Raw genomic sequence first — 25,881 nt, 5'->3', positions numbered from 1 at the left:
GGAGGAGACCTGAGAAAAAATCAAAAGGTTTAGAACAGCCATTGGGGTGAGTGGGATACAAAACTGATTAGGAGGAATAGAAGGACCACCTGGATGCAGTAAGTGACCAGTCTGATAACAGATATGTAGTGGAGCCACTCAGCACAGCTCTGTGCTTTCCTCTAGCTCCACTCCATAGCAAATGAAGAGCAAAGGAGGTAGAGATCATCTAGGACAGCGGTTTGGTAAGGCAGGACTGGTGACTAGGACAAGGGAATAAAGATTAGAAGACAGTATAGAGTTGAACTGTTGACCTGACCCCAGCAGTCAAGACAAGAGGGAGGAGAATATGGTCAGTACAATACAGAGCTAGCAGAGTACTGAGAGGTAAAGGAATTGAAAGTCACAGTGAGGACAATCAATAGCTTTAGGGAACGTAAGGCAGAGGTCACATAGAATATGAAAAATAGAATTTTGGAACACTGGTGGGAGATAACAAGATTAAGAGTATGACCACCCCTGTGTGTAGCTGAGGTAGCGCAGAAGAGGTCACAGCTCTCGAGTAGATTGAGGACCTTGGACACTGGGGTACTTGAGGAAACATGAACATGTATGTTGAAGTACCCTTCAAACAGACAAGGACCAAAGGTGCAGTGGAAAGAAAGACTGTAAACAGTAGTACTAAGTTTACCAAGGAAAATGTGAATGGTTGAACTTGGCTGTGAAGGTCTTTGGATGCCAACAGAAATTCACATTTGGTCCTGTATGGAGCCACCAGACCTTCCTGCCTAGAGGAGCAATACTGGTCAACCAACAAGGCCCTACTTTATTCCGATTTTATTCCTGTATATGTGGAATAGAAAGCAAAATGACATGCCCTGAGCTCAAAGAGCTTACCTTTTATTGAGGGAGAAAACAGGCAAACCTAAGGTGATTTGCTAGGGAAGAACGAGCTGAAGAAATCAAAAAAGTTCTGACGAAGAAAAAAGTGCCCCTCAAGCTAAACTGTGAAGAAAACGAAGGACTCTGAGGGGAAGAAGTCTGAAGGGCTTACATTCTAGGCACAGACAGCATGTACCCAAAGCATGGAAATGAGAGGGGGAGCATCACGTGTGAGGAAGAGCAAAATCACCAGTTTGGCTGGGCTGGAGTGACGTTAACAGGAACCTTGAGAAGGCCGGGGTCAGACTGGGAAGAGACTCCCAGTGTCAAACACAGAAATTGTACTTGATCCTCCCAGGCCATCTTCGACTTCTCGCTCTCATCCGGCCCACGTATTCAAACTACTGCCGAATCTTGTCGTTCCTATCCCATGACACCTCTCACCCGGGGCCTTGCCACTCATAGCCAGCGCCCTGTTTTAAGCCCTGATCTCAATAACCTCCTAAGTGGCATACCGGCCTCAGCGATTTTCCTAAAGCACGAGTCTGAACATTTCAACCACACTCCCTTCATCGCCATTCCCAACACATCACACTTTATCTCCCATTTCTGTGCCTTTGAACTGGCTGTCCTCCTCACCTGGAAGACAATCCTTCCTCACCTCTTGTCTCTTATATTCCCTGGTTTCCCTCAAGATTCAGCTCAATAATAATAATAACAATAACAGCCAATGAAAATAGTTAGCATTTACATGGCAATTCAAGGTCTGCAAAGCTCTTTGCAAATATTATCTTATTATATCCTCACAACAACTCTGGAGAGTGTCATCAATAGATGAGGAGACTAAGGCAACCAGGTTAAGAACCTGGCCAATGGTCACATAGCTAGTAGGTATCTGAGGCTGGATTTGAAGTCAGGTCTTCTTGACTCCAGGCCCAGCACTCTGTCCACTGCCTTTTGAGCCATCCTTCTGGATGGCATCTTTCCTGGTCCCCTCGGATGCTAGACCCTGCCTTCCCCCACCTCCAGTTTACCTGGTGTGTATGTACATGCATACTGTCATATTCTACCTCCACAAGTGAGCTCCTTCAAGGGAGGGGCTATTTCACTCTGGCACCTGTATCCCCAGCATTCAGCACAGTGCCTGGCACACAGCAGTCATTTGATAACTACCTGACTGACTAACCATAGAGGTAACAGGTAGGCAGTCAGAGCAAGTACGTGGCTTGAGGGAACGACATGATCAGAAGGGTTTTAGAAATATCATTTTTTCAGCTTTGTGCAGGATTGATCGGAGTGGGGAAAGATTTGAAGCAAGGACTCTAAGTAGAAGGCTACTGTACCCATCCAGGTGGGAGGTAATGAGGGCCTGAATACAAGCAGTGGCCATTTGGGGAAAGAGATGGGGAGCCCTCCCGCAGAGGAGTGGAAAGGAAATTCTAGCTCTGTATTTGGCAAAATACTTGGCAACAATTTGGCAGTTTATTGGATTGGGGTGGGGGGACCTCAAGGGCAAGGAAGCTGAGGATGACTCCCTGGGTGTGAACCTGAGTAACTGGGAGGATGGTTGTGCCCTAGACAAAAATAAGAACCTTCTAAAGAGGTGAAAGTTGGGGGGTGAAGATGAGACCACCTGACTACAAAGTAGATCATGGAATATTTCCCTGGAGATCTTTACTATAAAGTTCCTATCATTTCTGCCTATGGTGGCCCTGAGGGACTATTAAGCATTTATTTAATCACTACCACGTACCAGGGACTTTGGTTTTTTTCTTCTTTTCTCAAATTTTATTATATATTTTGTTTTTAACTCACTGTTATCTCCCACCATGTCCTCCCTCTCCTCCTGCCCCCCCCCCCGCCCTGGGCCAGAGTAACAAAGAATTTTCAAAAAGGAAAAAACAATTTAGTCCAGCTAACCCACATACTGAAAAGGCCTGACATTATATTCAGTGTCCCACACCCATAATCCTTGGCCTCTGAACACAAGGAGGGGCAATGCCTTCACATACCTCTTCTCTGTGACCTCACTTAGTCATTACGCTTTGGCCACATTCCATTTCAATTGCCGTGTTATGGCTGTTCTTATATTGTTATGGTCACTATATATATTATTCTCTAGACTCTGCTTACTTCATTTTGCATCAATTCATATGGCTTCCCATGCTTCTCTAGAGTGATTATATTCATCACTTCTGAGAATACGATAATATTCCATCACATTCTTGTCTTGCAATCTGCTTAGGCTTTCCCCCATTCACCAGCATCTACTCTGTTTCTAGTTCTTGGCTATGCTATAAATATTTTAGTGCATACGGGGCCGTTCATTTTGTGAGTGACCTCCCTGAGGTACATGGCTAGCAGTGGAATTTCTGGGCCAAAGGGCATAAACATTTTAAATCACTTTCTTCACATAATTCCAAATTGCTTTGCAGAATGGCTGGTCCAACTCACAAGCCCACCAAAAATGCCTTAGTGTGTCCATTCCACAACACCTCTAATGATGACTATTCCCATTCCTGTCATTTTTGCCAACTTGCTCAGAGTAAAGCAAATCTCTTGGTTGTTTTTAATTACATTTCTCTTATTGGTGACTTGAAGCATCATTCCTATAGCTGTTCACAATTTGAAATTCTTCTGGTAAGAATGGTTGATTCATATCCTATGACTACTGTCTATCGGAGAAAGGCTTTAGGCCATATATTCTTGTCAGTCATCTAGATAGCTTAGATATCAGATCCTCACCATCAGTTTTTGAAATAACGTTCTTTTCCCAGCTGACCACTTGCTTTCTTATCCCAGCTGCATTAATTTTGTTCGCACACAAGCTTTTCAATGTCATGTATTGAAAATTATCATTTTGTTTTTGTAATCACCTCTCTCATACTTTTATTGGCTAATAATTCACCCCCTAGCCATAACTGTGAAAAATTCTGGTTCTGGTTTTCTTCTCATTTTTTATAATGTGATCACTAATATTTCCATTGTATATCAATTTTAAGTTTATTATGACATATGATCTACTTAGATGCTTCATAAAACAAACACTCTGATGGATCTCTGCTCTCCCTCATACAATGTACTCTCCCAGCCCATCCAAACCTGCCTAAATCGCTTAGCTCTCCATTAAGCCTATAAAGGCTCCCCGGGGCGTGCTCCTCAGCCCCTCACCCCACTGCATTCACACCACGAGCTGAGGGTGGACAATCACCTGAGTTCAGCTCTGGCCCACAGCGTGGGCTGTACCCACCATATCGGCACTAACTTCAACACCAATATGGAAAATCCCACACTCAGTGAGGACAACCAAGCTGTTTAAAGGAAGGGTCAAAGCACCGACATCTAAAATAGACCTGGTCAGGACTCCTGAGACTGCAAAGCTAATCAATTCAAGCAAATAATGTTCTCATTTTAAAAATATTTACTGAGCACCTACTAGGTGTGAAACAGAATGCTAGGAAATGGGGAAGAATAAACGTAGTTTCCAGTCTAGTCAAGAAGACACAGCAAAGGCACTAGAATTGAGTATGATGAAGGGAAAACGGAGCAAAGGTTACATGGATGATGTGAAGAACTAAAAGAACTCAGAGGAAGGAGAGATCAGAGGTCTAAGATTCTCTCCACTAGAGTGCAGGTCAACAGGCACTTAATATTAGGTACCCACCATGTGCCAAGTACTGTGCTATGAGCTCTCCCTTCATCTTCTCTTCTCCAAGCGAGCCTCGCCCAGTCCTTTCAAGCCCCTTCAGTCCTCCAAGGGCCCTCAGACGGCACAGGCCTGCATCACCACAAAGGCCAAAGTGGTCCAGCGGACAAGTTTTGGATCTGGACTCCTACACCCTGAGTTCAAAGTCCACCTCTGCTACACATTTATCCTAACACCTATGTAACCTATCTTAAGGTCTCATGGCCTCCCTTTGTATTGAAAAAAGGTCAGCTTTGAAAGGACCCCCAAAGATGGTCGACTCCAAACCATTTCCATGCACAAACTCTCATTTGGAAAGAGCCAAAAACCGGTCATCCAGCCCAGCTCAAGGATGTCCAGTGTACCTCCCATGGCAGCCCGGCCTAGATAGTTCTATTGCTGGGTAAATTCACCCGATGTCGAGTGTGCCTTGGCTTCTTACATCTGCCGTTCCTACTTCTGATTCCTGGCACCAAGCAAAAACAAGTCCTTTTTCCGTGGCTATCCCTTGAAGACAACTGCTGGCTCTTCCAGTCCTTTCACCTCCAGGGCAAACAGCCCCACTCCTCAGGTGACGGTCTCCAGGCCTTTCCCATTACTACTTCTTTTCTTGACCGTCTCCAGTTCATCCCCATGCTTCCTAAACTGTGGCCCTTCAGCCTGAACAGCACCAATGCTGCCAACACCACAAATAAATGAATGCACCAAGACGTTACAGAGCCAAGTTTTACGGGAGTGATGTTAACTTTTCCAAAAAGCAAAGAACTAGGAATTGGCGGTTACTGCAAGAGATATCCATCAGAGAATCTTACCTCCATTAATCCCTAACAACACATTTATTTCTACAGAGCTTTAAGGTCTAGGTAACCCAGATGGTCTCATTCCCATTTCATTGATGAGAAAAACAAAGGCTCAGAAAAGAGCTGTGACTTGACTGCTCCATAGAGCCAGGCAGGGTCAAACTTGGGTCTTCAGGTTTCAAGGCCTGTGCTAGCTTGTGCTGTGGGCTAACACTTGCAAGGCAATGCCTAACAGACAATTCTATTTTGTACCAACAAATTGTATATAACTATTAAAAAGTTGTTAATCAAGGAAAGCTGCAAAACATGGAGGGAGATTAGAAAATTAGTTTGGGCTGTGCTCAAAAAAAAGTTAATTTTCCCCGAGTTGAAAATTCTGACTTTCTAAACTACAGGCCCTGTTTACATATATGAAAACTATAGGCTATGAGGCTTTTAAGTGTACATGAAATTTCTTCCCTTTGGGTCATCTTCACAATAGCATATAATTCAGTCTCCATCTAAAAAAAAATTTCCAATCCCAAAAGAAGGAGAGTCAGATACAACGAAGCAGAAAATAAATTTTAAACCTTTATGTTTTTAAAGGCATAGGTCTTCCTTAGTATTTAAACTGCTTCCCAAGCTTCCTTGAAAAGCTGGCACTCCTACTACACCAAGTAGTCTCCAGTACATGTCGTCTAAGAGAGGTGACATGGCTTAATAGATAAAAAGCAGCCTGAAAACCTGGGTTCAAGTTCTGCCTTTGACCCGTACCGGTAACGTGAGTCACCCTGGCCCGACCACTGAACCTTTCTGTGCCTCCGAGACTCGAGGTGCAGAGGTGTTGACCTACACTGGTAATGGAAGTCTCCTCACCTTAGGGCTGCCTATGACAAAAGCCCCCTGCCTGGTGCTGAACCCCATGTCACTGTCTAGAAAATACATCAGAATTAAACTGATACAAGTACTGAACTTAGTCACCACTGGAAGACAACCTTCCAGGGTTCATACCCAGAAGGAAGTCTAAGCTGCCAAAGGAAGCCTGTGCCAGGGAAACACCAAAGAAGAATAAAATACTTTGGACCTGTCACTGACAGATCAAAAGCTTTGGTTTACAAGACATCAGGAACAAATGATGTATATCAACCTTTTCACCACAAGTGGCATGACAGCTTCTAGTTTGCTTCTGCTTTGCATAATTAACCCTTCATAATTCCTAGACACACATCCATCAAAATAACCTTCAGACATGTCAAAAACAATTTGGCTTGTTTCATTTTAAAAGGAAAAAAATTCATCAACAAGCACTGAATTGCTTCCTGAGTGCCAGGCACTGTGCTGAGCACTGAAGAGTGAAAGAAAAAGAAGCCAAAACAGGAAGGGGGAAAAATGGGCTTTAGAAAACTCATTTTATTACGGGCCTTTTAAAAAATCCCAGTTTATTTGTCTCTCCTCTAGTAAAGGAAGCAATGTCAGCAAGCACTCTTCGTTCTTTTTAAACAAATTAAAGCAACAGGGGAACCTGCAAAGCTCTGGAGCTCAAACCAAGCACTTTCGGAAGCAGTTTTCAGAAGCCCATTTCCTATCTCGAAAGGGAAATCCTATTATTATGTCCATTCCCTTTCCAGATGAAGCTCAGAGCCGTGCAGGGAGCGAGGACACCATCAGAGGCAAGGACTGAAGTCCCGACTGTGAACTCCAAGGTGGGTGCTCAAATTCATCACCTCCCACTGTCTCTGCTCTGCACAGCAGGATTCCCTTTGGAAAGAAATGCTTCAAAGGATCTAAAGTCAACAAAAAGCAACCAAAATGCTCCCTAAAAACCCCAAAGTAAATGCCTTCCCTGGGACCCACTTCCAGAAAGACACATGTAGACAGTTTCAAGAGAAATAAGCCATAGTCATACAAGACACTTCCCTGCTTGATCCAATAGTCATGTAAGAACCTGAAATTTTATCTGATCATGCACAGTAACAACATGTTTTTCCAGGAAGGGTTTGGGGTTGTTGTTTTTTGTTACACTAGTGGAAGGGGGAGAAAGAAGCGACAAAGTAAGAGTGGGAGGCAAGACACCCAGAGAATGTCACTCCCTCCAGACAGTACCAGATGCTGGAGCAAAGAGGGACAGAGAAGGGGGGAGGGCTACTCACCAGGGCCTGGTGGAAGCAGAAGGGATGGTGGAGGGTGCTGGGGCAGAAGCAGTGGGTACAAGACAGAGACCTCTGAACTGAGCCTCAGAAATCCTCAGCTCTGCCCTGAATTAGTCTGGGACCACAGCCAGGATGGCTTTCAGCTTCCACATCGATTAAGATGATTCCAAACAACTACCCTAAAGCGTGGTGGAGTGGAAAATCCTGAGGTCACAAACTCCACTCTGCTCCTCGCCACCTGTCAAGACTTTAGAGGAATTACTTAACCCCCTGAAGCCTGACTCCTTCTCTGTAAAAGAAGAGGGATGGACTAGATGGTGTCTAAGCCCTTCCACTCCAAATAAACTTTGGGCAAACATCCTGCCCACCTGATGCCTCGGTTTATCCCTCTACAAAATTAGAGCCTTGAACTAGATAGTCTCTAAGACTCTTTCCAGTTTAAATTCTATGAAGCTGCAACCTCCCAGAGTGGCGGCAAGAAAGGCAGATTTGTAAACCAGAAAGAAAACAGTCTATCCTGGAGAAACATACTCACATGCCCAGCCTTGAGCAGGAGAAAGAAGGGAAGGACTGAGGTATGGCATTGTGAGTAGGAGGACAGAGGTGAATGGGAGGCACTAAATTTGGAGTCAGGAGACCTGGGCTTAAATCTTGGTTCTTTTTGCTTACTATCCTTATTTCCTTGGATAAACTCTTTCCCCTGCAAGGACCTTAATTTCCTCAGGTGTTAAAAGAAGTCAGACTAGAAGATCTCTAAATGCTTCCCATATCTTTTCTCATTTGAACCTCCTAACAACCCTGTGTGATAAGGAAGTATTATCACCATTTGACACATAAGGAAACTCCCACAGCTATTATCAGAAGCTATCTTCCCTATACCAAGTCCAGCACTCCACTCACAAACACCACACTGCCTTACACTGTTGGATAAAACATGCACAAGGACTCTCTCTTATTAAAAAAAAAAAAAGGAATTTCAACCCAAACCTTTCTAATCCAAGGTCAGCACCCTGGCCCTGACTCTCAAGTACTAGGGAGCCTTCTGGACGGTCAGCCTGACTGACAGCCTTCTTCTAGACAAACTGGAGGAAACTGGGGTTACCTTTCTAGGCCCCTTGTCCTCCCACTGAGATGGTAAAAGTAATGATAGCTGGCATTTACATAACATGAAAGTTTGCAAAACACTTGGTGGCTAGTGTGCACCTGAGCCTAACTTTCTGCAGGGGTGACGCTAAGGGAGGTCCCTTTCTTTCCAGCTGTGGAGTTATGGAACTCTAACCCACATAAGAGGATGTCCTAACACATATTACAGTTTCCTAAATGAATTTTATCTCATGGAGCCTCACAACAACCCTATGATGTAGGTACTATTATTATTCCCATTTCACAGAGGAGGAAAGTGAGGCTCTGGGAGGATACAATGACTCCCTCAGGGTCACACAGCTAGTCAATGTCAGGAGGGAGGTGAAGCCAAGTCCTCTGGCTAGGTGACATGCATCCCTCCACTGCCAGATGTCTCATCACCACCCTGTGACCCCTCCCACATGCCACCCTCAAGCCTCACATTTCACAGAAGAGGAAACTGAGGCTCAGGGAGATTGAAAAACCTGTGTGATCCAGGGTCACCCCAGCCTCCAGTTAAAGTGTATAAAAGCCCTTCCTCAGCATAATCTCATTGGATCCCAAGAGGTTGGCCCAGAGGAATCCCATCAAAGAGCTTCTCCCGAATTACTTTCTTTGACAGTCTTTCAAGGAGGATACTCCAGTTAGTGTTAGCAGCAGCAGCAGCATCTCCATTTCACAGAAAGAGGAAACTGAGGCCCCCAGAGGCAGAGTCTCACAGCTAGTTAATATCAAAAGACTGGTCTTCTGACTCTAACAGCTGGATGTCTCAGTAGACAGCCTGGCTGGACCTGGAGCCAGGAAGACCCGAGTTCAAATGTGACCTCAGACATGGCCTGTGAGATCATGGGCCAAGTCTGCCTGCCTCAGTCTCCCAATCTGTAAAATGGAAATTATAATAGCACTTGACCCCTAGAATGGTTTGTGAGGATTACATAAGATTAATATTTGTAAAGTGCTCAAAGAGATATCTAAATGCCAGCTACTGTTACCATTGTCATTATTACTGGTATTATATTATTGTTATTAGCTCCCGCTCCCCTTTCCCAGCTGCTGACACTGGCCTGTTCCCAACAGCTCATTTGAACTTCACAATGAGGCAGGTACTATTACTATTCACAGAGGGGGAAACTGAGGCTAGAGAAGGCTATAGTGGCGCCCCAAACTAACTTCTGACTCACGTGAGAGGAAAAACGTGGGTCGGTCAGTAAGCACTCATTAGGCGCCTACGGTATGCCAAGTCAGACCCAATCCCAGCTCCCTCTCCCCAGGGGCCGACACCGGCCTCGCCCGTCTGGAGGGAGGGGAGGGGCCGAGGCGCCCCCTCCTCCTTTCCCGGGTGGGGTGCGCTCCCCCCACCTACCTTGATGCTCTTCTCCATCTCCGTGTCGGCGGACATGCTCCTCGGCGCGGTGCCCGCGGCCCGGACGCGGCGCGGGCGGCCCCGGCCCCCCGGAGGGGACGGAGGGCTCGGGGGCAGCGGGGCCGGGGATCCCAGGGGCGCTAGGCCGGCGGCGGGCGGGGGCGCCCCTCGGTGGTGGTGCTGCTGCTGCTGCTGCTGCTGCTGCTGCTGCCGCCGGCGCCGCTGCCTCCCCGCCTCATCCCCGGACTCCGGGGGCGGAGCGAGGAGAGGGGCCGAGGCCCCGCCGCCAGCGCTCGTGCCGCCGCCGCCGCCGCCGCTCAGGCCCGCCGCGGCCGCCAGCTCCCGCCGCGGAGCCGCCGCCGCCGCCGGGGCCGCCGCCGCCACCGCCGCCGCCGCGATCCCGCTCCGGCTCGGGCTCCCGCTTCTGCTCTCGATCCCGCCGCCGCCGCCGCCGCCTCAGCGCCAGACATCGCCGGGACACCCGCGCCGGGCCGCCCCGCCGCCTGCCCGACCGCCGTCCCCGGCTCGCCGCCCCCAGCCCGCGCCAGGCGACCGCCCGACGACGCCTCGAGCCCGCCGACACCCGCCGCCCCGGCGCCGGAATTTTCGGGGCCCGCCCCGAGCCGCGGGGACGCCGAGCAGGCGCCCCCGGGACCCGCCCGGCTGCGCGACACCGGCACGAGAGGCCCCCGCCTCGCCTCAGCATCCGCCCTCCCGGCGGGCCGCCCGGGGTCCTTCAACAGCTGCGGTCTCCGCGATGATGACGTCACGAGAGAGAGCTGGCAAGGCGGGGAGAGGGGCGTGGCAAGGGGCGGAGCAACTGGAACTTGGCAGAGAATGTTCTGAGAGCCTGGAATGCGCACGTGCGAGCCACATGGGCTTGCTGCTCCTAGGCTAGTGGAGGCAGACCAGAGCCGAAAGGGACAGAACGTCCGTCATTTTCCAGAAGAGGAAACTGAGACCCAAGGGATGACCAGAGCAAGGTCATACAGTAGCAGAGAGAGGATCTAGGGCTTCCTGGATCCAGAACTGGAAGGAACCTCAGAGACCATCTAGACTGTAGGAGGAAATTAAGGCCAAGGGAAGTTAAGTGACTATGGAAGGTCACACTGTAACAGAAAATCATATCTAGGGGCAACCAGGTGGCCCAGTGGATAGAGCAGCAGCCCCGAAATCAGGACGACCTGAGTTCAAATGCGGCCTCAGACCAGACACTTGACACCTACGAGCTGTGTGACCCTGGGCAAGTCACTTAACCCCGATTGCCTAAAAAATTAATTATTGATCGATTGATTGATTAAAAAAACAACAAAATCATATTTAGAGCTGGAAGGGACCTCAAAAGACATCCAGATCAACCTCTTCATTTTACCAAACAAAAAAAAAAAAGGAAAAGAAAAGAAGTCCCTGGGAGGCCTCTGACTTGTCAAAGCTCACACAGTACCAAAGACAAAATTCGAAAGATACAACAAGCAACAAGTCGACAAGCATTTATTAAGTGCCCACTGTGTGCTAGGCTCTGCGCTAAATCCTGAGGTTTCAGAGAAACACAAGATTAGTTCCTTCCCTTGAGGAATCCACGTTCTAATGGAGGAGGGAACATACTATGTACAGGGTAACTTGAAGATAATAGACAGAGGGAAGGCATTTGTGTTTAGAGGGACAAGGAACAGTTTTGTTCTGAAAGTGGGGTCTTAGCTGAGACTCGAAGGAAACCAGAAAGAAGGAAAGAGAGTGTCCCAGGCTTGGGGAGCAGCCCGTGAAAATGCCTGTTTTGGGGAGTCCAATGTGCCTTCATCATAGAGAATATGGAGGAGAGGAAGGTGGAAGAAGACTGGAAAGGTAGGAGTGGAGCAGGTTAAAAAGGGCTTTAAAAGCCAAACAGAGGGTTTTATGTTTAACCCCGGAGGTAAGAGACCTCAGAAGCCATCTGGAACAACCCTCCTCATTTTACAGAAGAGGAAACTGAGGTTTGAGGGTGTTAAGTGACTTGCCTAGGGTTAGACAGCAGCAGAAAATGTAGCTCTAGAGAGGAAAGAGAATCAAAGAGTATTCTAGAGCAATCTTCTCATTTTTGCAGATGAGGACAACAAGGATCAGGGGCAGCCAGGCGGTGCAGTGGATAGATCACCAGCTTTTGGAGTCAGGAGGACCTGAGTTCAAATCAGACCTCAGACACTTACTAGCTGGGTGACCCTGGGCAAGTCACTTAACCCCAATTGCCTTAACAACAACAACAAAAAAAAGTTAAATGATTTCTAAATGGCAGAAGTAGGCGTCTAAACCAGCTTTATTGTATAGAGTCTATTTTAGAATCATAGGACATAAGAGCTGGAAAGGATCTTAGAAGTCATCTGTTCTAACTCAGTTTGTTTACAAAGATGGAAACTGAGAGACTGGGAAGAATTTGTTCACAGTAATTCAGCACGTTAGTGGTGTAAGCCCTGCCCCAAAGCACATTGGCATGGGACTCTCCTTATTGGTAGAGATGAAGGACCTGCCCTTGTGTAAGGGTTGAGATAGAGTTGGCCAAAGGCAAGAGCTTCAGTTTTCAGCCAGTGCTCTTTGGGACTCTCAGAGCAACAGTCTTATTTGAGCAGAAGGTGGAATTGGAATTGGCTTCCAGTTTCAAGAGAAAAGATAGAAAAAGCCAACACTGCTTTAGGTTTCTAACGGAACAGATTCTGGGAGGAGATGAGAAGAGCAGTCAATCTCCATCATGTCCCTATTCCGAGCTTTCTAGTAGAGATTTTGGGGAACTTCCCCTTGGATGAGAACAAACACACTCTCGGGATTGAGTGGAGTTATATTGTTTCCAATGGGAGAGCTCCTTCCTTCTATTGTCTGACATATAACTTCCTCTGTATACTGTCTCTGATTTCTGTTTGGCTATGATTTGGATAAATAGGTTTCTCTACTAGTCACCATGTGTATTCATTGTAGAGCTGACATTAAATAGGAAGGGAAGACACCTTCCCCCACCCACCCACCCAAACTCCACATTGAAAGCTCAAGTGGCAAAGCTGGTCGCCAAACTATGGTTCATGGATGAGAGACAGTATTGAAGAACTGGGGATATCCTCACTGAGAGACTAAATGACTTCTCAAAAGATCCGTAATGTCCCTGCTGTAGGAGAAATCCAAGTCTCTCGGCCCTCGCCCTTCCTGTGCTGACCTCTGGTTAGCCTCGCCTCTTTTTGTACCCTGGGAAGAAGTAGAATCCCCAAGGTCTTTATTGACTTAAGCTACTGTTCAAGGCATCTAGTCCAAGCCTGTCAGAAGGACTCTGTGAACACAAAACGTCAGAGCAAGAAGGGGCCTTGGAGACCATCTACTCTAATCTCATTTTACAAAGAAACAACCCCATGAAGGGGGGGGTGACCTGTTCTTTTGACTCCCTACTCCATGCCTTTCATACAGGGAGAAGAAAGATGTGGGTCCCTGTCCAGCCCATTGGGAAGACTACGCAGAATGAGTGAGCACAAAAGAGGATTGCCAGCCTAGGTCTGACGTGGCGCCACTCCCAGCATGCTGGGTGCTCTCTCTGCTGACAAGGTGGGGATGGAGGAATAAGAGGAAAGGTAAAGGTAGGAGGGCATTTGGGGAAAGGGAAGGTGAAACCACAATACTATTGTGGGGAAAGAGGCTTCACAACTTTGCCATTTATCTTTGAGTCAATGGGGACTCATTATGGTTTATAGTGCACAGGATCAGACCTGTGCCTTAGAAAAGTCACCCTAGCAGCTAGATGGAGGATGGACTGGAGTGGGAAGAGATTAGACCGGGAAATCAAATTAAAATCCTTTTGTAGGGGCAGCTAGGAGGCGCAGTGGACAGAGCACCGGCCCTGAAGTCAGGAGGACCTCAGTTCAAATCCGGCCTCAGACCAAACACTTGGCACTTACTAGCTGTGTGACCCTGGGGCAAGTCACTTAACCCCAATTGCCTAAAAAAAGAAATCCTTTTGTAATAGCCTAAGGGTACACTGATGGGTCACTAAGCTGGTGGCTGTGTGATTGAAGAGAAGGGGACATATAGGAGAGAGATTATAAAGGTACAGATAAGGCAATGGATTGTATATGCGGGGTGAGGAGTCCAGCAGGACACCAAGGTTGCAAACTTGGGTGACCAGGACAATGGAGGTGCCCTTGACAGTAATACTGAAGATGGGACAATGGAGATATTCTGAGGGGTGGGGGGAGATAATGAATTCTGTTTTGGACTATGGAGTTTGCGATGTCTAGAGAAAGGGAAAAGGCAGCTGAAGAATGAGGGGCAAAGTGCAGAGACAGCTAGAAAGTTTTCTCATTTTTCAGATGGGAAAATTAAGGCCAGAGAAGCTAAGTGCCTTGGCAAAGGCCAAACCAGGTAGTAAGTGTCAACCATCACTGAGTTCGTTCTTAGGAAGACAAATAAAATCAGTCTGAATATGAGTGGTTTATTTCTCTCAAAGCTTGCAAAACATACATATAGAGATATGCATGGGACATATAGGAGAGACAACAAACCCAAAGGTTTTATAAGTTCCGAGCAATTCCCTCTCACCCGTCCCTCCCTTCCTGGCTCAGGATGCCTATGTCAGCCAAAATTATGGTCTCCAAATGTTTAACCATGAGATGAGAAAGGAATTTCTTAATAGGTTGTAAATACAAGATGGGAGAATGTCAAAGTGTCGATCGAAATTACAGATCTAGGATATCTGTGTTTCTTTTACCCTTAACATGGCATAACATAGCAAAATACCAAGACAAGAAAAGCCCCATTATTCAAGGTAGTGTCTGGGTTAAGGCGCCTTAGTGGTCATAAACGGAAGAATGCTGGTCAGCTTCATCTGGTCCTGTAGTTACTAACACAGGAAGGGGCATGTTGAGTTCACTCAGAGAACAAAGAAAAGCATTGTGGTAGGTTGAACTCAAAGAGGACCAAAATGTCCCTCCTGATTTGCCAGTCCAGGTTTTAGGCCTTTCTCAGGTTTAGGGGTTCAAAATGGTTTGGGGGAGGGGTCTACATTATTAAAAGAGTCAGGATTTTGATTCAGTTCCTCAGATTTCCAAACTCAGACTTTGTTTTTTCTTCCATTATGTGAGGCTGTTTGTCTTCCCAATGTCAAGGGAGTAGAGGGTGGGTTCTTTTACTAAATTCATTTCCATCAGAGATTCAGAGCTGGAAAGAGACTGACCCAACCCCCTCAATTTACAGATAAGGAACCTGACACCCAGAGATTAAATGACTGTCCAAGGTCCCACAAGTGGTGAGTAGCACAGCCAAAATTTAAACTCGGGCCCATACTGATAAAAAAAAAAATCAAGTCTCTCCCAATCCCCTTCTCCCCTTCTATACATACTCAGAAACAAAACAACCTTGAGGTTTTGTTCATGAGGAATGGATGAGCCCAGCAGGAAGTTCAGAAACGATTTACTTCTCCCCCAACAAAAAAACAGGTTCCTTCCTTCCCTAGGACCAAAGAGACAAGTGTTAGCCAGGCTCATTTATAGTTCCTTTAAAAGTCTACTTATTGTGCACATTTTCAGAACCAGCCAGTAAGGCTGCCTTTAGGGATACAATCCCCAAATCAAAATCCTGTTAATTGCCTTGAGCAGAGCTGAGAGACCCGATGCCTTGCATAACAACAGAGCATCTTTGCTTTATAACCACTGCAGCTTAGCCCCTTTCTAGGCAAGGAGATCACAACATCAACAACATCACAAGGGCACAATTAAAGAAAAAAAAAATTTTAATAGCTCTTCTAGTCAAAGAGGTTCTTCTCAGAGCTAGAGATAAGGACCTGGGAGAGAGTCACTAAGGAGCCTTTGTCACAAAGGCAAAGAGGAGGCCTGAACTAGGTCTCTGACCGACTAGTGTGCCTGCGTTCTATCACATTTATTCAGGAGATGATCAGCTGGGTTGGTGTTAGGCCTAGCTCAGCCACTAGCCACTTGTGTGAATTTAGACAAGCCTCAGTTTCTCAGTCTCTAAAATAAAAGGATTGCATTGATGATGCAGGTTCCCTCCTAATTCTGACATTCTCTGATTTTAATCTCTCCCATCCTGGCTCTGATTTCCTGTGTTCTCAGGCCCCTCCTGGCTCTGATATTCCCTATTACAAGGTCTCTCTTAGCTCTGACACTCTGGGTTCTAAGGGTCCTCCCGGCTCTGACATTCTGGATTCCAAGAACCCTCCCAGATCAGAGATTCCCTCTCCTGAGGTTCCTTTTCCAGCTCTGTTGTTCTTTGTGCTATGATTTTAAGGTGATGTAACTAGATGTGGAACTAGGCTAGATATTAGAAAGGACTTGGATTCGAGTACTCCCTGGCTTATGTGAACCGTAGCAGATCACTTCTGCAGTCTATGCCCCTGGTGGCCCTCTAAACAGTAAGAGAGAGAGCAGGTGCTGATCTGCTGATCTGCATTGTAAAACACAGTTCCTCCCTAAGAGAGCATGAAATCACAGGTCTGGTTAAACTGTATGTAAATATAAATATATACATGTCGATCAGTTAATCAGTATTTATTATATATACATATATGTGTGTGCATATGTATATATAAATATGTCTCTATGCATAGATATCTTTTATTTCTAGCATCCTTTGACTCTATTGCTTTTAAATGAAGAGATAAGGAAATAAAGCTTAAAAAGGAAAATGACAAATGTTGGAGGGACTGGGGGAAACCAGGTGCACTAATGCATTGTTGGTAAAACTGTGAATTTGTCCATCCATTCTAGAAAGCAATTTGGAACTAAGCCCAAAAGTTACTAAATTGTGCATACCCTTTGACCCAGCAATACCGCTACCCCTTCTATACCCCAAAAATATAAAATAAAGGAAAAGGTCCTTTGTGTATAAAAATATTTATAGCAGCTCTTTTTGTAGTAACATAAGACTGAAAACCAAGGGGATGCCTGTCAAGGAAGGATTCATGACATAGGAGGGTGTAATGGTATACTGCTGTACCGTGAGGTTTCAGAGAAACCCGGGAAGACTTATGTGAACCGATGCAGAATGAAGTGCACAGAACCAAGAGAACATTTTTTTCAAAAACAACACCTTTGAAAGATGTAAGGGCCATGGTCAACGAAATGACCAAACAATATTCCAGAAGACTCATGGTAAAACAGTCTACTTACCTCCTAACAGAGAAGTGACGGACTCAGGCTGTGGGCTGAGTTATACATTTTTGGGGACATGGCCAATGTGAAATTTGTTTTGCTTAAACATAAATATTGTTACAAGGGTTTATGTTTATTTTTATTCATTTGGCGGAGGGAGGGGGCGTGGAGAAAGGTGAGAGGAAGAGAAAATATATATTTTTTTTTGTTGAAAAAAATTTAATTTTATAAAACAAAGTTAAGCAACTTAACCAAGATCACACACCAAAGCATAACTCCTTCCCCAGCTGGTCTAACCACTTTCCTCTTCTCCTCACTGTCCCTCTCTGTCAGTCTCTACATGATCATAGGATCACAAATGTATGGCTGGAATGGACCTTCGAGGTCATCTAATCTAATCTCCTAATTTTACAAATGAAGGAACCTAGGCCCAAAAGAGTTGAGTCACTTGCCCAAAGTCACATGAGTAGGAAATGGCCAAGCCAGGATTCAAACCCAGGATTCTGGCTGCACATTCACTGCACAACACTGAAGTACTTTTTGTATCTTCTGGTGCCACTGGTGCAGGCGCATTTCGGTTCTCCTTTGGTCTCCAAAGTCATTTTCTTCTTCCACGTTGTATAAAGCAGCTTTCCTGCCTACCATGATGCCAGGTTCTTCCTCAGACTTCCAGGAAAGACCCGTTTCCTCTGCTTTGTCCTTCCCAACACTGTTGATGTCCCTGTACTCCCTAGTTCCCTTTCCCAGAAGTAGCTAAAGGCTGAGTCTCCATGGCTAACTCTCCCCGAATCTACCCTGGGAGAGCATTACCAACCACTGGTAGGTGCCAAGAACTGGAGAAAAGAGGCTGCAGGTGGAGAAATAGGGACCCCTAATGCTGATCAGTGAATGAATGAAAGTGAAAGTTAACTTGCAGCCAACCCAGGAGATAACACACTTGCTATGTGTTATCTCCAAAGCCTAATTGCCAGTATCCAGCATTTTAAAACTCATAACAAAGGCTTAGGCAAGCAAGTTAACAAATAATACATACAATTATTCACTTTCTTCTTTCATTTGTGATTCTTTTTATCTCCCATATCATTACAGTTGGAACTGAACCCATCTTGCCCTGATGGAGCACTAATGATGGACCCCTACCAGGCCCTGGACTTTCCCACCTGGCTCAGGTCCCTGGCATTCGCTCGAGGCACCCGGCCCTTTCCAATTAATCTTTTCAACTGCCTTTTCATTGTGGCCCTCGTTATCTGCACCTGGCCCCACTCTAGATCGCCACTCCTAGATTCCATCTGGACCCCGTCTCTGTTACTTCCCAGTCACCTCAGCCTACTGTCCACTCCCATCCAGATCTTCCCACAGTCTTACTGTATAAAAGGTCCGTCCTGTCTCCATTAAGGTGCTCAGATTCCCTAAGAGTCTGGTCCCCTTATCAATACAAACATCACAAATGCTCAGATTCTTAAAATCTTGCCCACCTCAATCAATGTTTTAATAAACCTCGTCTCTGACTGAAAGAAGGCTTGGGCCGAAATCATTCAAGGAAGGAGCCACATCTTCTGCCCTTGAGTTTTGGGGTTCCTAGCAGCCCTAAACCTCAACAGCCCTAAGAGAGTGTACCTAACTCAAGTTTTTTGGAAAAATCGCCCAAGAGCTGGGATAGGCCTTGGGGACTTGGTTTTTCATCCAGACCACAAGATAATATAACTGTTTTTATTTCTCAGGTAAAAATGTTTTCCCTGGTGGGACACAGAACTATTCCATTTGGAGGATTTTTAAGGAATAAAAAGCAGTTAAAGAGTTGTAAACTATTGGCTAATTGGGTAATTAGCATTTCAAAGGGCAGTGATAAAAGCTGATAACATTTTGTGGCTCAAAACTCTAGTTAAAACTATACACGTAAAACAAAAATTTAATAATCTTCAATCGATAATTCTCTCTCAGAGATTACAGAATCTTTTCCTCAGTCTCTCATCTACTTCCACATATATATAAGTGCTTTTCTTCTTTGAGGCTGTCCCTCCCTCCGCCCCATCCCCCTCCCATGCTTCTTCCTCTTTCTGCCTTTCTTCTTTGCCATTTTCCTTCTGTTACTGCATTGGCTAGGTGAATTAACCAGGTTTTCAACATATATTCTGCTACTGCCATGCTTGTGGGCATATATAAATTATATATGCATGTATAATTAAGCTTTAATCACGTAAAACTATACTAAGACTTTTGGACCAGTTTGTGTATGTATAATTTTTTTTCACCTGCTCTCCCATTTATACTCATAGATAGATGCCTGGGGGTTGTTTTTTCTTTCATCTAACCAGAAGGAGAACCTCCCTCTGATACTGAGGACCAATTAACCCGATATGGTATGCCAGTTTCTTCTGTGAAACTGAACACACATTTGGATAATGGTTCATCAGTCCATCGGAGATTCTTGTATCCCTGAGAGATTCCCCTAAATTGCCTGAGCCTGAACTGTACCTCATTATACCCTGAGCACCATATTAAATCTGTAGATTTAAGAATACTTTCACGGAAGCAGGATGCAATAATGGAAAATAGAGTCAGGAAGACTTGGGTTTATCAAAGTTATTTTATGTTTGTCCCCCGTTATAATATGACCTTGACCAAATCACTTAACCTCCAGCGATGGTCCTGGAATACTCCCTTTCAGGGAGTCTACAAGGTCAAAACTAGTCTCATAATAATAGTAAGATGTTTTCATTTCTAATACCATATCAATAGATATAGTCCATATAAATAAGAGCTTTGGGGATAGGGGAAGTCCTCTGTAATTTTAAAACCCCTTGATTTTCAGTCTTATGCTACTACAAAAAGAGTTGCTATAAATATTTTTATACACAAAAGACCTTTTCCTTTATTTTATATTTTGGGGTATAGGAGGGGTAGTGGTATTGCTGGGTCAAAGGGTATAATTTTTTGTAATTTAGACCAAAAAGTTCAAAAAATCTTTATACTAAATGGTAGACTGTTGCTGTCTGTATGGATAGAGTTTCACACTTGGAAGTTCCTGATGCTAATGAAATCTCACACCCTTCACTTTTAAAAACACTTTTACTACCAAATGATAAAGGAAACCGTCACTAATGGCGGAACCAGGAAAATGGTGCAATGAGTACAACCATGTAAATGGGAAGAAAGAGAAAATAATCAAAACTGGATGCTGGGAAATTATGGCAGCCAAGCTTGGTTCCACAGAAGAGAGATGAGAATGTGCCCCACCCCACTTCTTTGAAGAGGTAGAGAGCTTGAGTGTGGGACACTGAATATTTCCCATTTCATGTTTCAATTTTTTCCATATTGTGGTTGGTTTTATTGAACTGCTTTTTACCCTTTCCCCATCTTTGTCATAAGAGATAGTTCTCTGGGAGGAAAAGAAAGATAATTAGGTCACATGGAAACAAAAGATATCATTACCAATTTTTTCTTTTAAAAGGAGAAAAAAAAAAAAAGAAGAAATCCCCAATGATGAACTGAACACCTGGAAAGCACAGTAATTATTCAGTAATAAGAAAGCACTAAATGAAGCACAGGAAATGAAGATGATTCCTGTAGGATATAATCACTGGGCCTCATCTAGGAGGCAGCCGATTATCATCATCATCCCCATTTCACGAAGAAGGAAACTGAGGCTGAGAGAGGTTGCATAATAGCTGGGTAGCACAGGGACTCAGAGTCAGTCTGAATTCAAATCTGGCCTCAGACACTTAACTAGCTATGGGACCCTGGGCAAGTCACTTCACCCTGTTTGTCTCAGTTTCCTCATCTGTAAAATGAGCTGGAGAAGGAAATGGCAAACGACTCCAGTATCTTTGCCAAGAAAACCCCACGTGGGGTCATGAAGAATGGGACACACTATTGAAAAATGACCGAACTACATTAGGCTACCTTCCTCATCTGTGCCTCTTGGCTTCCCAGCATTCCTGTCTCAGTTCAATTCTCACATTCTGCTAGAAATCTTTCCCAATCCTTCTTAACTCTATCCCCTTCTCTCTGGGGTCACTCCCAATTTATCCACTCTATAGCTTGCTTATACTTAATTGTATGCCATCTCCCCCATGGACTATGAGCTCCTCAAGAGCACACAGTAGGAGCCCACTTAGTACAGTGCCTAGCACGTAGTAAGCACTTAACGCAAGCTTGTTGACTGATTGACTTCCTCATCTGTATCATGAGAAGAGTGGTCCCTTCCGGTTCTAAAATGATCCATCTCTGGTTTGTATCTTGCATCAGTACCTCTAAGTATGTTCCAAGGAGCAGGTTTTTAAACTTCCTTACAGTCTTCTTCAAATCAAACATGCATATTCTTTTCCCCTTTGCGAAAGGATTGGAATCAAATAAACTCTAACCTTTTCTGCAAGTAAAGGTAAAGGCAACCAGGAATGGGGAAAGGAGTCCTAAAAATAGATCCCAAGAACCCTGGGATTCTTTAGTGTGAGCAAAGATTTTATGCCAGGCAAATAAGTAAAGAATGTTGGTCCTTTGGGAAAGGGTGGGCTGGTACAAATTTTATGGGGAGGAATATTTTTGGCGTTACCTGCATTTGCACGTTGCATTGACTTTTGTGAGGTGTGTTTGTATCAGACTGACTGGTTTTTGGTTCTGAGATTAAGAATGGTTGTTTTTTTTTTTAATTAAAATGTTCCCATTTTATATGATCCTTTGTTTCTTCTGCCCTTCTCACCCCTCCCTTATACCAGCCCCCTCTTCCCATCGGTAAATTCTTTCCTGGGGGCCTCCATTTTGAAGTAGGGACTCAGACTGACCATCCTTCACACCCCTCCTGGCTCTTCACCTCCAGCCCCTACATGGGTACTTTTCCCCTCCTCCCCCAGCTTTTTAACTCCTTTTTGTGTGTTATCTCTCCATTAGAATATGAACTTCTTGAGAGGCGGAGCCAAGATGGCAGAGTAAAAGTAGTGACTTGCTTGAGCTCTCCCCCAAACCCTTCCAAATACCTATAAAATGGCTCTAAACAAATTCTAAAGCAGCAGAACCCACAAAAAGACAGAGTGAAGCAAATTTCCAGCCCAAGATAACCTGGATGGTTGATCAGAAAAGTATGTTACGGGGCAGCTAGGTGGTGCAGTGGATAGAGCACCGACCCTGAATTCAGGAGGACCTGAGTTCAAATCCAGCCTCAGACCAAACACTTGACACTTACTGGCTATGTGACCCTGGGCAAGTCACTTAACCCCAATTGCCTAAAAAAAAAAAAAAAAGGTATATCATGCCAGGCTGGTATAGGAGCACAGTTTGGCATGGGCACACAGGCCGCAGCGACCGTGGAGGAGGTCTCAGAGGACTGAATCACAGGCAGCTGTGGCGGTTTCCAGACTTCTCAACCCATGAAGGCCAAAGAAGGTCAGTGGGAAAAGTCTGTTTTTGCAGTAAGAGAGAAGCACTGGGTCCCAGCTCCATTGCCCATGCTCAGCCCCAGGATGGTGGCTGCCTCCTCAGCTTCTAGCCCACAGACCCGAGAGGGAATTGGGTGGCTGATCAGAGGGGGATTGCAGGGATCTCTCTGCTAGTGCAGGATTCTCTTGCTTTGCCTGTGCTTGGATCTGGGTCACAGTTCTGGGTGGTGGTCCTGGGGCAAGGAGGAGCGCTGGCATGGTGGAGCTTGCAGTGGCTGTGGAGAGTAAATCCTCCTTACAGTTCCAAGACAGATAAGAGTTCTTGTGGTCACTCATAGAGCAGAGCACAGGACAGGAAAGGAGCAAACACCTCACCCTTGATCAAAGCACCTTGGAAGAACTGAAAATGTACAGGTCCCTAGAAGTATCTCTGAAAATAGCTGCACAAAACCCCTGATGCTTGGGACAGTACATTCTCCACACTGGAAACATACCCTTACCATAACAAAGAGTTTGTAACTCAAGCAATTGGCCGGGATCATGAGCAAGCAGTGCAAAAAGAGTCACACTATATTATCTTACTCTGGTGACAAAGAAGATCAAAACATACAACCAGAAGAAGACAACACAGTCAAAGCTCCTACATCCAAAGCCTCCAAGAAAAATATGAATTGGTCCCAAGCCATGGAAGAGGTCAAAAAGGATTTTGAGAAGCAAGCAAGAGAAGCAGAGGAAAAACTGAGAGTGATGCTAAAGGAGACCCAAAAAAATACTGAAGAAAATAACACCTTAAAAAATAGTCTAACCCACATGGCAAAAGAGGTCCAAAAAGCCAATGAGGAGAAGAATGCCCTAAAAAGAAAAATTGGCCAAATGGAAAAGGAAGTCCAAAAGATTACTGAAGAAAATACTTCCTTAAAAATTAGAATGGAGCAATTGGAAGCTAGGAAGTACATGAGAAATCAAGGCACTGTAAAACTAATCCAAAAGAATGAAAAAATAGAAGAGAATTTGAAATATCTCATTGAAAAAACAACTGACTTGGAAAATAGATCCAGGAGAGAGAACTTAAAAATTATTGGACTATCTGAAAGCCATGATCAAAAAAAGAGCCTAGACATCATCTTTCAAGAAATTATCAAGGAAAACTGCCCTGAGATATTAGAACCAGAGGGCAAAATAGAAATTGAAAGAATCCACAGATCTCCTCCTGAAAGAGATCCCCAAAGGAAAACTCCTAGGAATATTGTAGCCAAATTCCAGAATTCCCAGGTCAAGGAGAAAATATTTCAAGCAGCCAGAAAGAAACAATTCAAGTATGGTGGAAACACAATCAGGATAACACAAGATTTAGCAGCTTCTACATTAAGGATCTGGAGGGCATGGAGTATGCTATTCCAGAGGGCAAAGGAGATAAGATTACAACCAAGAAATCACCTACCCAGCAAAACTGAGTATAATCCTTCAGGGGAAAAAAAATGGTCATTCAGTGAAATAAAGGACTTTCAAGCATTCCTGAGGAAAAGACCAGAGCTGAATATAAAATTTGACTTTCAAATACAAGACTCAAGTGGAAGAGGTAAACAGGAAAGAGAAATCATAAGAGACTTATTAAGGTTGAACTGTTTGCCCTCCTGCAGGGGAAAGATGATATTTGTAACTCATGAGTCCTTTGTCAGTATAAGGGTAGTGGGAGGGGGAAAAATTATATGTATGTATCTATAGATAGAGGGCACAGGGTGAGTTGAAAATAAAGGGGTGATATCTGGAAAATAAAATTAAGGGGTGAGGGAGGATTATACTGGGAGAAGGAGAAAGGGAGAAGGAGAATGGGATAAACTCTCTCACATGAAACAGACAAGAACAGGCTTTTATATTGGAGGGGAATTGGGGGAAGGTGAGAGGGAATGAGTGAATCTCATTCTCATTGGATTTGGCTTAAGGAGGGAATAACATACACAATGGGATATGGAAATCTATCTTACCCTACAGGAAAATAAGGGGGAGAAGGGGACAGGAGAGCAGGGGGTTGATAGAGGGGAGGGCAGATTGGGGGAGGGGATAATCAAAAGCAAACACTTCTGAGGAGGGACAGGGTCAAAAGAGAGAACAGAATAAATAGGGGGGTAGGATAGGATGAAGGGAAATATACTTAGTTTTTCACAACATGACTACTGTGGAAGTGTTTTGCATGACGACACATCTATAACCTGTATCGAGATGCTTGCCTTTTCAATAAGGGTGGATGAAGAGGGAGGAAGGGAAAACATTTGTTACCCAAAGTTTTAAAAACACATGTTAAAAATAAAACTAATTAAAAAAAGAAATCAGCAAAAAAGAAAAAGAAGATAAACTCCCTGAGGACAGGGGCCATCTTTCTTTTTGCTTATATTTGCATCCCCAGCACTCACTGTGGTAGCTAGCACATAGTAGGTGCTCAATAAATGCTTGTTGCCTTGCCTACCTGCCTGTCTTCCAGCTCTCTTCCCTCCCCCCCACTATTGTCCTGTCGTCACAATATTGAGAATACAAACTCACTGCAAGCGAGGATTGTACCCGGCACAGTGAATGTCACGTAATGGGTGCTTTAATAAACATTTGTTGATTGATTGGTTGGTCCCCGCATAAGTAGAGCTGGTTTTCTTGCTGCTCCTCATGTGTCCCATCACCCCCATCTCTCTGCTTTTGCATTGGCAGTTCCCCATGCCTGAAATACACTCCCTCCTCCCCCTTCTCTTGAAGGAGCTCTCTATTTTCCAAGGCTTAGCTCAATGGCCACCTCGTACACGAAGCCTTTCCTGATCACCTCAGCGCTAATGCCTTCCCCTACCAAAATGCCATCTGTTTGTTAGGTTTTGTTTTTTTAATATGGGGAATAGAAAGGCTACCTGTGGTTTCTTCGGAATAGAAAACTCCCAGATGAAGAAATACCCTCTCCAGTGAATGTTGGCCACCTTCTGTTGCCTGGTACCTAGGCCAGAGTCATAGAGCCAGTATATATCAGAGTTAAGACTTGAACACAGGTCTTCCTCGCTCCAACATTAGCTCTCTATCCGCTGATCCATTTTCCTTCTCATGTGCATATCATCTCTTCTGATAAAATGTAAGCTCTTTCTGGGCAGGGACCATTTTATTTTGTTATCTCCCGAACCCAGCCTAGCGCCAAGAACATAGTTAGTGCTGGATAAACACTTGTTGAGTATATGACTAATGTGGAAATATGTTTTGCGTGACTGTACATGGATAACCCATATGAAACTGTATTCTCAATGAAGGGGATGGGGAAAGAGTGAGGGAGAGAATTTAGAACTCAACATTTTAAGAAACAAATGGTAAAAATTATTTTTACATGTCATTGAGGCAAACAAAATATTAAAGAAATATTTTTTTGAAAGATAAATACTTGTTGATTGTTGGGGGGGCCAATTTGCATTCAT

General features: G+C 44.8%; 1 protein-coding gene across 1 annotated transcript in view; it reads right to left on the bottom strand.

Annotated features, from left to right (window-relative positions):
• The window catches only part of MAPKAPK5 (MAPK activated protein kinase 5), a 53,250-nt gene extending 42,967 nt beyond the window's left edge, over window positions 1-10,283 (bottom strand). Inside the window, 1 exon segment of the mRNA XM_078154312.1 lies at window positions 9,961-10,283. Within this exon segment, the coding sequence (XP_078010438.1) occupies window positions 9,961-9,996 (36 nt within the window). The 5' untranslated portion in view covers window positions 9,997-10,283.
• Window positions 10,284-25,881: the final 15,598 nt, after the last annotated feature.

This window comes from Phascolarctos cinereus, unplaced genomic scaffold, assembly GCF_003287225.1.
Source record: "Phascolarctos cinereus isolate Bilbo 61053 unplaced genomic scaffold, phaCin_HiC Scaffold_4;HRSCAF=312, whole genome shotgun sequence".
NCBI lineage: Eukaryota > Metazoa > Chordata > Mammalia > Diprotodontia > Phascolarctidae > Phascolarctos > Phascolarctos cinereus.
This window is presented reverse-complemented; position numbering and strand designations above follow the sequence as displayed.